The 13,008-nt window shown below is 39.3% G+C and overlaps 1 protein-coding gene across 1 annotated transcript in view; it reads left to right on the top strand.

Moving 5' to 3' along the window:
• Nucleotides 1-8,632: 8,632 nt before the first annotated feature.
• The window catches only part of MAN1A1 (mannosidase alpha class 1A member 1), a 67,975-nt gene continuing 63,599 nt past the window's right edge, over nt 8,633-13,008 (top strand). The window contains exon 1 of the mRNA XM_026705437.2: nt 8,633-9,917. Coding sequence (XP_026561222.1) covers nt 9,291-9,917 — 627 coding nt within the window. The 5' untranslated portion in view covers nt 8,633-9,290. The remainder of the gene's footprint in view (nt 9,918-13,008) is intronic.

Genomic DNA, 13,008 nt, shown 5'->3' on the forward strand with positions numbered 1-13,008 from the left:
AGCACTATTAAGATAAAGCAGTCGGACTGGAATTCATTTTCTCATACCTATTCCACTAACTATATATCATATTCATTTCAAAAAATATATATCAGTATATACTCGAGTGTAAGCCGAGTTTTTCAGCACGTTTTTTGTGCTGAAAAAAAAACCCCTCGGCTTATACTCGAGTGACATTCCCTCTGAAAAAAAAATGGTGTGGAGCTCTGGAGCTGGGCAGCCGCTTCCCTGCTTCCATGTTTCCTTTGCAACTTGTAAGCATGGGGGTAATCGGAAGCAGAAAAGTTCTTGCATGAGGATATATTGTTTTTTTCTTTTTTTAACTGTTTTTAGGGGGGGAAGACCCACCGTCATGTGAGAATGCTCAGACACGAAATCTATCCGCCTGAAAATAAATGTGTGTGTTGGGGGGTGGATTTTAACAGAGGGAAGACATAGGGAGAAGTAGCTGCTGCATTTCCCACCCTAGGCTTATACTCTAGTCAATAAGTTTTCCCAGTTTTTTGTGGCAAAATTAGGTGCCTCGGCTTATATTCGGGTCGACTTATACTCGAGTATATACGGTATTCCAAATGCCCAGGGTTTTATAGCATTTAAACACAAAATAACAATGTATAATAAATACAAGAAAAAAGCTTTCCACCCATTTCATATAAGGATAATTTCCAAACCTAACAAATCAATTAAAATGATGCTTGGAGAATAATTTTTAAGCATTAATACATGGCAGAAGAGAAGCCAAGAAACAGTATAATGAATTTCGTTTAGAAGAGTTTTGTAGTTTATATGGGTCCACTGGGAAGGATCTCTAAGTATAGTGACTAACTACATAGACAGGAAGAAAAAAATATCTGACTGATCAAGCAATATTTATTTATATACTTACTCAAGTTGTTATTTTAAACCAAAATCAATGAAAAAGGCAAGAAAAGAAAAAGAAAAAAACATATACAAACAGTGTAAGATTGAATAAAAGTTTTAAAGTGATATTAATTTGATGATGCATATTAAAGTATCTTGTATCAGATTAAGATTTTAGAACCATTATTATTAACATCAATACTTCGTAATTGACTAAAGCAGTCTGTATAATATGAATGATTATTTATTTATTTGATTTGTCAATCACTTACAAGATAATAGGTATAAGTATAAACATGAGTAAGAATACAGGAAATAATTATGAATACATGGGGATAAAAGGACAGGGATGGTAGGCATGTTTGTACTTATGCATGCCCCTTACAGACCTCTTAGGAATGAGGTGAGGTCAATAGTGGATAGTTTGAGATTAAAGGAGTGGGGATTAGAGGATGTAACAACAGAGTCAGGTAGTGCATCCCAGGCATTGACCACTCTCTTGCTGAAGTCGTTACTTTCTGCAATGAAGTTTGGAGCGGTTTTACATTGAGTTTGTATCTGTTGTGTGCTCTTGTATTGTTGTGGTTGAAGCTGAAGTAGTCATTGACTGGTAGGACATTGTAGCAGATAACTTTGTGTACTATGCTTAAGTCCAACCATAGGCGGCAAAGTTCAAGGTTGTCCAAGCCCCAAATCTCAAGCTTGGTGATATAGGGTATTCTGTTGTGAGCAGAGGAGTGTAATACTCTTCTCGTGAAATACTTCTGGACTCACTCAATTATATTAATGTCCGATATACAGTGTAAGGGTCAAAGATTGCAGGACATTTTTTTCCTGAAACCAAATTGTTTTTTGGAGGGTAGATTGTTTGACTCTAGGTGGACGGTGATGAATTGGTTAATGATTGATTCCATTATTTTACACGTGACACAGCACAGTGAGATTGGTCTGTAGTTTTCAACCCGGCTGGGGTCACCTTTTTTGAAGATAGGGATGACCGTAGCTAAGGACCATAGGTTTGGTAAGGAACTGCTTCTGAATGACATCTCATATATAATGCTTAGGGGTTCCGCTATGGCAAAGGAGAGCTTTTTTAAGAAGTATGCACATAATCCATCAGGACCAATAGATAGGGACGGTTTTACATTATGTAGTGCCTTTTCTACATTATCTTCTGTAAAGTCAATATGTAGTAGATTAGAGTTAGTTGTGGTACAACTAGGAAACGTGGGGCATGAGCCATGTTTACAAACAGTGAACTGAAGAATGTGTTGAAGAGGTTGGCCTTAATGGCTTCATCATTGCAGTCTTTCCCATTTGGTCCTTTTAGAGGTGGGATGGTTCTTGAGTCTTTAAGTTTGGTGTTTACAAAATTGTAGAAGGCGCAGATGGATTTTGTATGGAGGTGGTTTTCCTCTTGCTTGCAGTGGTAATTTGTGCATTCTGCCTTTATCTGTCAGCATAAGGTATTGTATTGGTTTTTAAAGTTTGCTACATAGCTAGTTTTGTTTTTACACCATAGCTATCTTTTTTTTTATTGAAGTTTCCTTATTGTTATGGGTAATTTGGTTTTTTTTTTGTTTTTGATACTAATGGTACATATAGTTTAATGACTCCTTCAAGTTCAAACAAGAATGCATTATAATGGTCTTCTGTAGTATTAGAACTAGAGAACACAATATGCCAATCAAGAGATGATAGGTAGGCATCTATGAAATCATAGTTGGCTTTTTTAAGTTGTATTTTGGGGATCCATCAATATGTTCCTCTTTGTGAGGGTGTAAATTGAGACAAAAGTCAATCATATTGTGGTCACTGTTTGCAAAGGGTTCTTGTATTTATAGGCCATATATTGAGTTTGAGCTGTTGCAGAAGATGAGGTCCAGGCAGTTGTTGAGTCTAGTGTTGTTAGTTACTAATTGATCCAGTCCCAGTGTAGTAACGGCATTGTACTGGGTTTCATGGATGGGTTCGGATGTACATTCATTTAGGGTCCAATTTATAAGAGGTAGATTGAGGTCACCAAGGAAAATAAGAGGGTGTGGGCAAGAGGCAGCCCATGTTAGCAGTAAAGTTAGCTTGTTCTGCATGAACTATGTCATAATCAGGGGCTCTGTAACATAGTAAGAAGCAGATTGTGGTATTTGAGGACAGTTCACAGATAATGGTCTCTGGAAGAGCAAGTTCCTGTATAATTTGAATCTTTTTTAGATTTAGGGATTTTTTGTAGAAGATAGCAACTCCACCTCCTCTACAGATTTCGCAATCTGACGATAAATGTGATATTCTTTAACTGTGGTAATGGAATCTGGAAAAGATGCATTTAACCATGTCTCACAGACAAATATGTTAGATGTGGTCATACCTAAGATGAGGAATTCATGCATTTTGTTTACGAGGCTTCTTGCATTGAGTAGTTTGCATTTTAGATATATAGTAGCGGGTCTGGAGGAAGTTAGGAGTAAAGAATTAGGAATAAAGTAGAAAAGTTTCTATCTTAATCTAAAAATTCTATCCTTATTTAATAAATTAAATTTAAGCTAATATATTAAAACCCTGTGTTGGGAGAAATATAATAACCACAGAATTTAATTAAGACATTCTGAAAATTATCTGGAAAGAATAATAGCCAAGAATTATATGTTCAAGGAATTTTTGGGCTAAATGAAAGTGAGAAATGGACCATAATATCTAAATGAAAAAACTGAAAATTTTGAGGCATGAAGTAACATGAAAAGATTTAGCCTATAGTGTAGCGTAATCTTAAATAGTTCTGATGATCACTTACAATTACAGAGTACATATAGAAAATTCCACATAAATAATACCAGAAAATGCTAAAGGCTTACCAAAACAAAATACAACTATGAATACTGAATTTAAAAAAATTGTAACTAGAATATAGGGGTTTTTTTCTTTCTGGATTAGGATTTTGTGTAAACCCAGCCACTGTGGGTTTATCAATAGTATTTTAATATTTAGTGTGCTGTACAAATTCAGCTGTTGTAGCTTATTCAATAAATTATCAAACAATAAAACAAACCAGGGCTTTGTATGAACTTTCAAGTGCTTAACCAAAAACAGCATCTCAGAGAGGACAGCCATGCCTAAGGCAAGCAATGCTTATTCTTCCTTTCCTTTCAGGTTCATACGCTGCTCTATCAAAACATCAGAAACTGAATTCAACATAGAGGAAACTGTTCTTTTTTAACCTTAATATGAGGAACCTGGTGGTTAAAAAAACCCCAACCACGTAGTAATCTATAAAAAGCATTATCAAACAGAATATTTATTAATTATTGATTTGAAAAGTTATGTTAGGAGTGCTTTTTATTGTCTCTTAGTAAAATTCTACCTACAAAGCAACCTCTCAGAAATCTTGATCTTCCTTTAAAATGGGGGAAAAGGTAATGTTATTATTGAGTTGTGATTTGCTTTGCCTTCCTCTTCATATACTATTTTGATCATGTGATTGAAAAATAGCAGCAGGAAATTACACATGTTCTGAAGTTACTGTACCATAAATGTGGTTTAATGTCAAAGACTTCACATGTTACAAATTGTTGGATAGACAGTTCAGTAGCTAAGCAAAAGAACACAAAGAAATGCTCATTAAAAAGATGCGTTAGAAATAAAATCCACCAAATTAAAAAGTTGACAATTTAAAAGCCTGGTAAAGTGAAACAGGAGTCTGCTAGAAAATAAAGAGAAAAATTGATGCCCCTGTACATTTTTTTCTTATAATACAACAGAAAGTTTTCTCCTTTGCATCTATTTCTTCGTTCATAAAACTCACAAACTAATAAGATTTCTGATATCAAAAATCAGTACTGTATCCTCTGCTTACCCCTCTGCTTACCAAATGCCTTTCCCATTATCACCTTTAAGCCAGGAAAAATGCCTGACCATGGAACACATTAAGGAGCACTTGCTCTGAACATCTGTAAATTTGCTCATCCATTTGTACTTTATAGTACTGCTCATTTTCTACTATTGCTGGAAGGGCAAATTTAATAATACACAGATCAGCCCAAGCAGCAAGAATACTTGTGCAGAGAAAGAAAATTTTTAGTCTGGTTAACAATTTACGTTTTAACTACAAAGCTTTCTATGTTGCATCACAAGCATTTAAAACTCTTGAAATATTCACCAAATCAGAAGTGTTTTGAGTACCTACCTAACAACTTTGGAAATCTTTCTCTGAAGAATCACTTAAGCTATTGAGAAATGGAGTACTTCCTATTTTAGCAAATGAAAATAAGTTATGGTGCAAAGAAGGATAATGAAGAATTAGCATATTTTACCTGCCCCCAATTTTTGAAATATATCAGGTTGAAAATAAACAAAGAGAGACAAACTGTTCTATTAATGAAGAGATTTGGACAATTCAAATAATCAGTGATGTAGTACAAATAGGAAAAACTATTTGCATGCATCCTGTCTATTGGTAGTATGTACTGAAGCCTCAGCTATGTTGAAGAATTCTGGGCATTGAAGTCCACAAATCTAAAAAGTTGCTAAGGGTGAGAAACACTGGTATATACAGTCCACCTTCCTTTAAGTTTCAAGGCAATTATTATATTGTTATTCCCCCACATTGCAAAGTTTTACATAATTTCCATCACTAGCTCTTGGACCATGACCATGTAAAATAGAGGTGTCCCCCTTTCTAAGCCATAAAGTATGAAAGTCTCAGAGTTCAATTTCTGGTAGAGGGTTTGAACCTTCCTGAATAACACTTGGACATTCATTTTCTGAAGAGCCCCTATAAAAAACAAAAATTGGTCACAAAGTACTTCCTGGTAGTTAATGTAATTGAAATAAACCTTATAAGAGTCTCACCCTTATCTTCCAGATTTCCTTTTGCCCCATTCTTTGACACCATCTATAAATGAACATAACATCCTCATTGACTGCTGTTCCCAGTGCATTGTAAACTCATTCTATCTTTGCTGTGTTGTCACTGACAGTTCACAACTACTTCCAGAACCTCACTGAATATGTGCAAAGGTAAGTAAGTATACAATGAGCAGTCAGTCTTTCTAATGAAAAAAAGAAAGCACCAAGACAGATATCCACAATTGTATTTTCCACCAAAGCAAGAGCATAGAAGGAAGAAAAAAAGCTGGGTTTCCCAAAGCTATAGAGTAGTTGGTGGTTTTAAGTTTTTGTTGCTTTCAAAGTACCATACCATCCATCTAGTGCTGCATGATTGATAGGAGCATGTTCTTAAGCAGACACAAGTCTAATTTTTTTTGTGGTAGACCTCAATGATTGGCAATTAAAGTTAGTGGAAGGCTGCATATCAGATGCAGAATAAAAATACAATTTACAGATCTGGATAAGACTGAAAACTTGCACAGTGCAATGCTTATTCCATGTAAGTAAGAGGAAATACAGTACAGGTAGTCCTAAATTTACAACAATTCCTTTAGTGACCATAAAGTTACAAGGGCACTGAAAAAAATAACTAATGACAATTTTTCAGTTACACCTGTTAGAGCATCCCCAAGATCACGTGATCAAAATTCAGATGCTTAGCAACTCGCTCTATATATGTTGGTTACAGGATTCCAGAGTCATGTGATCTGCTTTTGCAACCTTCTGACAAGCAAAGTCAATGGGGAAGCCAGATTCACTTAACAACCATGTGAACAAGTTAACAACTGCAATGATTCACTTAACAACTGTAGCAAGAAAATGGGGCAAAACTCACTTAACACTGTCTCACTTAGCTACATAAATTTTTGACTCAATTGTGGTCATAAGTTGAGGACTATCTGTATAAGAAATAGGAGAGCAGGGAAAGTTTGAGATTTGCTAGATTTATATTTTGCCTTTCAAGAAGTCAAGGCACAATGAAGGAATCTCCATTTTATCCTATCAATTTGGTGGGATAAATTGGACTGAAAACAAGTGGTTGTCTAAAGTAACCAGTGAATTTCCATAACTGAAATTAGTTATAGTTCCCCAAAGTGGACAATATAGACTCCCCCAACAATTGATGGGACTATAGAGCCATGTGATGCAGTGGTTATATTGAAGAAGAGAAGAGAAGAGAAGAGAAGAGAAGAGAAGAGAAGAGAAGAGAAGAGAAGAGAAGAGAAGAGAAGAGAAGAGAATTCTTTATTGGTCAAGTATGATTGGATACACAAGGAATTTATCTTGGTGCAAATGCTCTCAGTATACATAAAAGAAAAGATTCATTCATCAAGAGTCAAGAATCATAAGGTACAACACTTAATAATAATCATAGGGTACAATAAACAATCAAATCATACTAGGAAACAGTCAATATAGATCATAAGGATACAAGCGACAAAGTTACAGTCCTACAATCACAAGTGGGAGGGGATGGGTGATAAGGAACGATGAGAAGGTTAATAGTAATAGTAGTGCAGACTTTGTAAATAGTTGGACAATATTGAGGGAATTATTTGTTTAGCTGAGTGATGGCATGGGGGGGGGGAACTGTCCATGTGTCCAGTTGTTCTGGTGTGCAGTGTTCTATAGCATTGTTTTGAGGGAAGGAATTGAAACAGTTTATGTCCGGGATGTAGGGGCTATAAATATTTTCACATCCCTCTTTTTGACTCCTGCAGTATACAGGTCCTCTATGGAAGGGAGGTTAGTAGTAATTGTTTTTTTCTGCAGTCCCAATTATCCTCTGAAGTCTGTGTCTGTCCTGTTGGGTTGCAGAACCAAACCAGACAGTTATAGAGATGCAGGTGTAGGTTAACTCTGCCAAATGCCAGGAATTCGATCCTGACCAGCTCAAGGTTGACTCAGCCTTCCATTCTTCTGAGGTCGGTAAAATGAGGACCCGGATTGTTGGGGGCAATATGCTGACTCTGCAAACCACTTAGAGAGGGCTGCAAAAGCACTAGGAAGCAGTATACAAGTCTAAGTGCTATTGCTACCCAAGGAGTTGACGTTATTTGTACTTCCATTAGTTAAATAGCATTCATTATATTATTTCCATATAATAAATGTTTGGGAGTCAACAAACTGAAGACTTTTGAGTAACCCTGCCTTACAGCAAGGCTAAAAAAATGTCCCAGTTTTATAAAGCAGCTCTAAGTTGCTTGAAAATTCATCCCATTCTGTACAGTAGGGGATAATTCTATGCATATTTACACAGAAGCGAAAGAAGTAACTCAGTATTTCACTCCCTGGCACACAACCTCCGTTACAAATCGTCAAGCGTTAAGTAACTATTTTTTTTAATAAGTGTCGCCGTGTTGCAAAAATATAGAGATAAACTCCGTGACCCTCCCACTCCGTGTATGAGACAGATACGAAAAAAGCCTAAACCCGCGCTTTAAAAAAAAAAAAAAACACCTCCAGGTCCACCAGACACACACACACACACACAAACAGAGAGAGAGAGAGAGAGAGAGAGAGAGTTTTGCGCGGTTAAACAAACGGGCATTTGCAATTTAATGTCCTTCCGTGAAGCACCGACCCAAGTCGCCTGAATTAACAAGAGGGGGGAGCTAACGAATCTGGGGCTACCCGGGACTGTCTCTGGCGTGAGGGGAGACCCTCAGGGAAACACGAGAACTGTAGCGGCACCCTCAGTTCGCAGGTTCGGATCCGGGAAAAGCGGCCCGGAGCCCCCTCCGCTATTTCTAACGGAACGTCTTCCACGCCCACGTCAAACGCCCGCCTCGCCTCGCCTTCTAAACTCCGCCCCGCTTTTTCCCCCCTGTAACGTTTCCCTGCTCCGCCTACTCTGTGATTGGCCCGGCTCGCTCCTTCCCCGCCAAAAGGGAGCCGCCTCTTCTTTTCCTCTTTAGCTCTCTGGGCTCGGCGAGCCTCTCTCAGTTCCGCACTCCGTGTCCGGGCGAAGCGACCGTTCTGCTTAGCGCGGAAGGGGTCAGGCAGCACCTCGGCCGGGAGTAGAGGTTGCCCTTTCCTACGGTCGAACCGGGGCGCCTCTAGGGAACCGCAGACGCTCCGGGACCCGCCTTCCCCTCCGCTCGTCGGATACCTGACAGTCAACGTTGGAGGCATGGCCAGTCCTAGAGAGAGTAGCGGCAGCACCCGCCCCAGGAGCTGACAAGAGTCTGCCCTCCATCCCCGGTCCGTCGCCGGCCGTTTAACCACGGGTCGCCACCGCCTTCCTGCATTCAGTCCGGGGCTCCAACCGAGCGGGCGTCGTCTTTTTGCGAAGAAGAGGCGGCGGCCGTGGCGGCGGCAAGCACTCGAGAAAACTTCCTGTCGCTGGGGAAGGCGGCGAAGTTGCCCCCGGCAGCGGCGACCCGAGACGACGGGCGCGGGCTAGTCCCGCTGCTCGCCCGCTCTGAGTGGGGCTGGGGAGGCGGCAGCGGCGGCTGCCGCAGGGGAGCCTTGCAAACGGGCCGCCCCGCGGTTGTCCCGCGGCCGTCGCCATCCTCTAGCAGCCTGACGTTATCAGGGGGGCTGCCATGCCAGCCGTCAGCTTGCTGCCGCTTTTCGGCAGCCCCGCGAACCCGGGCCCTTTGGGGGGCTCCTTAGGCGGGGGGCCTTTGGGGGGCCCCGGGAGCCGGAAAGGGCCCGGCCCCAGCGGTGCGTTCCGACTGACAGAAAAGTTCGTGCTGTTGCTGGTCTTCAGCGCTTTCATCACGCTTTGCTTCGGGGCCATCTTCTTCCTGCCGGACTCCCCCAAATTGCTTAGCGGCGTCTTCTTCCACTCGACCACCCTCCAACAGCCGCCGCCGCCGCTGCCCGCCCAGGGCGATCCACACGCCCCGCCACCGGCGGGGGCCGGGAGTAGCAGCAGTTTCGGGGCCGGCTCGGCGGCGGCGGAGGAAGCGGCGGAGAACTTAGCGAAGATCCGCGAGGATCACGAGCGCGCTTTGCGAGAGGCGAAAGAGACTCTGCAAAAGCTGCCCGACGAGATCCGCAGGGACATCCACCAGGACAAGGTGAAGCTTCTCCTGCAGGACAAGTTGGGCCGGGGAGAGCCGGGGGCTCCCGGATTGCCTGACCTGCCTTTCCGCAAACCTATCGGGGCCGTCGGAACGGAACCCAACGATCCCGCCATCCAGCAGAAAAGAGAAAAGATCAAAGAGGTGAGTAATTACTGCAGGCATTCAGATATACAGCCCTTATGGCTAACACACACACAAACACACACACAAACACACACACCCACACACACTTCATTTTTCCCCTTCTCCGAGTGTAAATTGGTTTGTTTATTTGCGCTCTTTATACCTTTACTTGGTAATTCGCGACCTTCGACCTGCTTCCGCTTGTTTGCAAGTGATTTAAAAGCTATTGTGCTTGGGTGCGGTCCTGTGATGGGCAGTCTTTTGACGTGAGCAGGAACTTCTAATGGGGGAATAGATAGGACACGTGTCACTCTTGTAAAATTGACAACGTGGGCAGTCTTCCGAGAAAGCAAATTGTACCAATCCATATTTCTGAAGCCCTTAGTCCGTAGCTAAAACATGGCGAACAAATTATAGTGATTTAGTTTTAATCTCTATAGTTGGGAAACCACAACTACAAAAGGTGTGATGAGGAGAATGGTATCAAAGGCAGAAGAAGGGGAAGAAAGAAAATGTCTTATGCTTTTGCTTTAATTTTGCTATCAGAAACAACTACTGCCAGAAAGTTTGAAGGGGGGGTAAACAATACAGTATTGGTATACTTCTGTGATCAATTGTCACCCTAGATTTCAATCCACAATTGTACAATTTAATGGATAATGGGGGGGATTACTGAAAAACATAGCAGCTTTATAAACTGATTACATTAGCATACCAGTCTCTGAACTGGAATTGTTTAATATTTCAAGACAAAATTGAAGAACTTAAACCTTAACTACATATTTTAAATTAATAGACTCATCCCTAAGATGTTAACTGGTAAGAATATAAAAATTGTTAAAAATACAGTACTATTTTACAATTGGTATTGTTTATTTTCTAATGCTGTAAAGTTTAGAGTACTTTCCTCATCATACCTTGAAATTGTTTGCCACCTCTAGTGAATTAGAGGTTTCCCTACTGTGCTGGGGAAACAGTGATAGAATTGTCTTTTAAACCGTTATTAAGAATTATTCTATCCAAGTATATCTCACGTTTGTTCATTGAGGGAGTACTAAAGCTCTTTAAACTATAACGAGTTTAAGAGAAGCCTTTATATGGAATAAAACACCTGCAAGTAAAGCAAGTTATGTAGCAATAAATATGAACAGGTAGGTGTTTATAGGTAAGAGTGATAAATACTGTAGAAATTATTTAGTGTGTCATATAACCCACAAAAAGACTATCCTATGGAATATAAGTAACTGGCTGCAATTGCAATAAGATCTGTTTAGTGCAAAAATATCTATTTAGCATGATATATTAAGCAATATATTCCATAAAACATTTGTGCAATTAAGTACCACTTTATTCATGCTAGGAGTCAAAGGTGCTGAAATAGAAGAATTGGATGAACTCCTAGGAAGGTATATCTAGTATCTAGAACAAAGTGCTATGCAGAGTCTGGCTTGTGCTATCTATAAAACTATGTCACATGTGACGATTCAGGGTATATTATAGGGCATTTGATCTCTGATTTATAAGTTATTTGCTGTCTGAACTTTGAAACAGTAAATAGAACTGATAAAAATGTTCTAAAGGTTGTATATAACAGTGGTGGATTACATGCATCAATTTTAAAGTTTTTTATTTGGGAAATTCAATATAGTTAATCTCTAGGGTTGGTCTAAGTTTATGAGTTTGAACTGTTCATTAAATCAGCAAAGCTTCAAATTAAAACTGCTACTGCTATCAATGACTATTTGATTGGCATATCTGGCTTATAATTCTTTGAATCTGATATTATGGAATTGTAATACTATACCTGTGGTGCATATTTATATGATAAGAGCTTTTTCACATATTTCTGTTAGTATTAGTGAAAGATATTAAAGCTGTCTTCAAAGCTTTGTTAGAGTCATTATCAAAGAAGTTGAAATTGTATACATTGTATTCATGAATTTCTGCCTAGAATTTTTTATCTCTTAGAACAGATCTTTTGAGTAATAGACTCAGGAATATGCTGCGTGCCAATACTACATTGTTCATTCTAAAATGCTACTATCATACTCTGTAGACATGTGGCCACTGTGAAGTTTACAAAAAGTAAAAAAAAAACATTTTAAAAAAGATGCAGCTCTTCTACAGATGTGCATCTATCTGCAAAATTACAGTTGCGGGACATTCCCCAAGCATAAAACAGTTCATTTGCCTTAGTTGTTATCTGTTAAAAAAACCACAACTTATAAACAGAAGTATGCATAATTTGAGTCCTCATTGAAATTCATGAGGTCTCTTAATGAAGCTGGAAGAAAATATTATATGACTTGTGGGGCAGTAAATTTTTATTGTTGCTCTAGGGACGAGAAAAAAGAACCTGAAGAAAATCTATACAAACTGTTGGAAGAATAAAAACATTTGTAAATCAAATGAGAAATAAAATCATTCATAAATCAAATGAGGTGGGTCTTGAGATCCTTCTACTGTCCATTGCAATAGATGAACACCAATCTTGATCCATGCAATGTCATCTACCGCAGAACATTTTGCTTGATTAACATGTTCAAAATTTTGTCATGAAGGCTTTCATTTTCTTGTCATCAGCATACTTTCCACTAGAAAAATGTAAGCTGTATTTAGATAGTTGGGCTCTCTTTAAGTGTCATTGCATGCAAAATCCTGAATAAGTTAACATAAAGATAACCTCAACTTCAACATTTTTGATGTCTCTGTCCCTGAAGTTTCCTTTACTTTCTTGTCAGTTTTAGGGAAGTAATTTGCACTGCTTTCTTTGGCATGGGGGTGGGGTGGGGGGTTATACTCCAGAGTTGACAGTTGTAGAAGTCCCAGGTATTCCCCCTAGACAATAAAAGTCTATAAAATTTCCAAACCAGAGAAAAAATACTTTTAAATATCTTTCATCAATCTGAAGTCATTTTGTTACAGTATGATTGCTACCTGAATAAGAGTGAAAAATTGTTGTAATGAACTAATTGGAAAGAGGGTTTGTCCATTATTCTCCACAGGGCTGGTAAATTGAAAAACTTGTCATTGCAGCAATCCAGATAACTTCATTTGTGTTTCCTATATCTGCATGATAATGTTGTTTGCTTCATGACACCACATTATG

Source organism: Pseudonaja textilis, chromosome 1 (assembly GCF_049901715.1).
Source record: "Pseudonaja textilis isolate UNSWEBS1 chromosome 1, rPseTex1.2, whole genome shotgun sequence".
NCBI classification, from domain to species: Eukaryota; Metazoa; Chordata; class Lepidosauria; order Squamata; family Elapidae; genus Pseudonaja; species Pseudonaja textilis.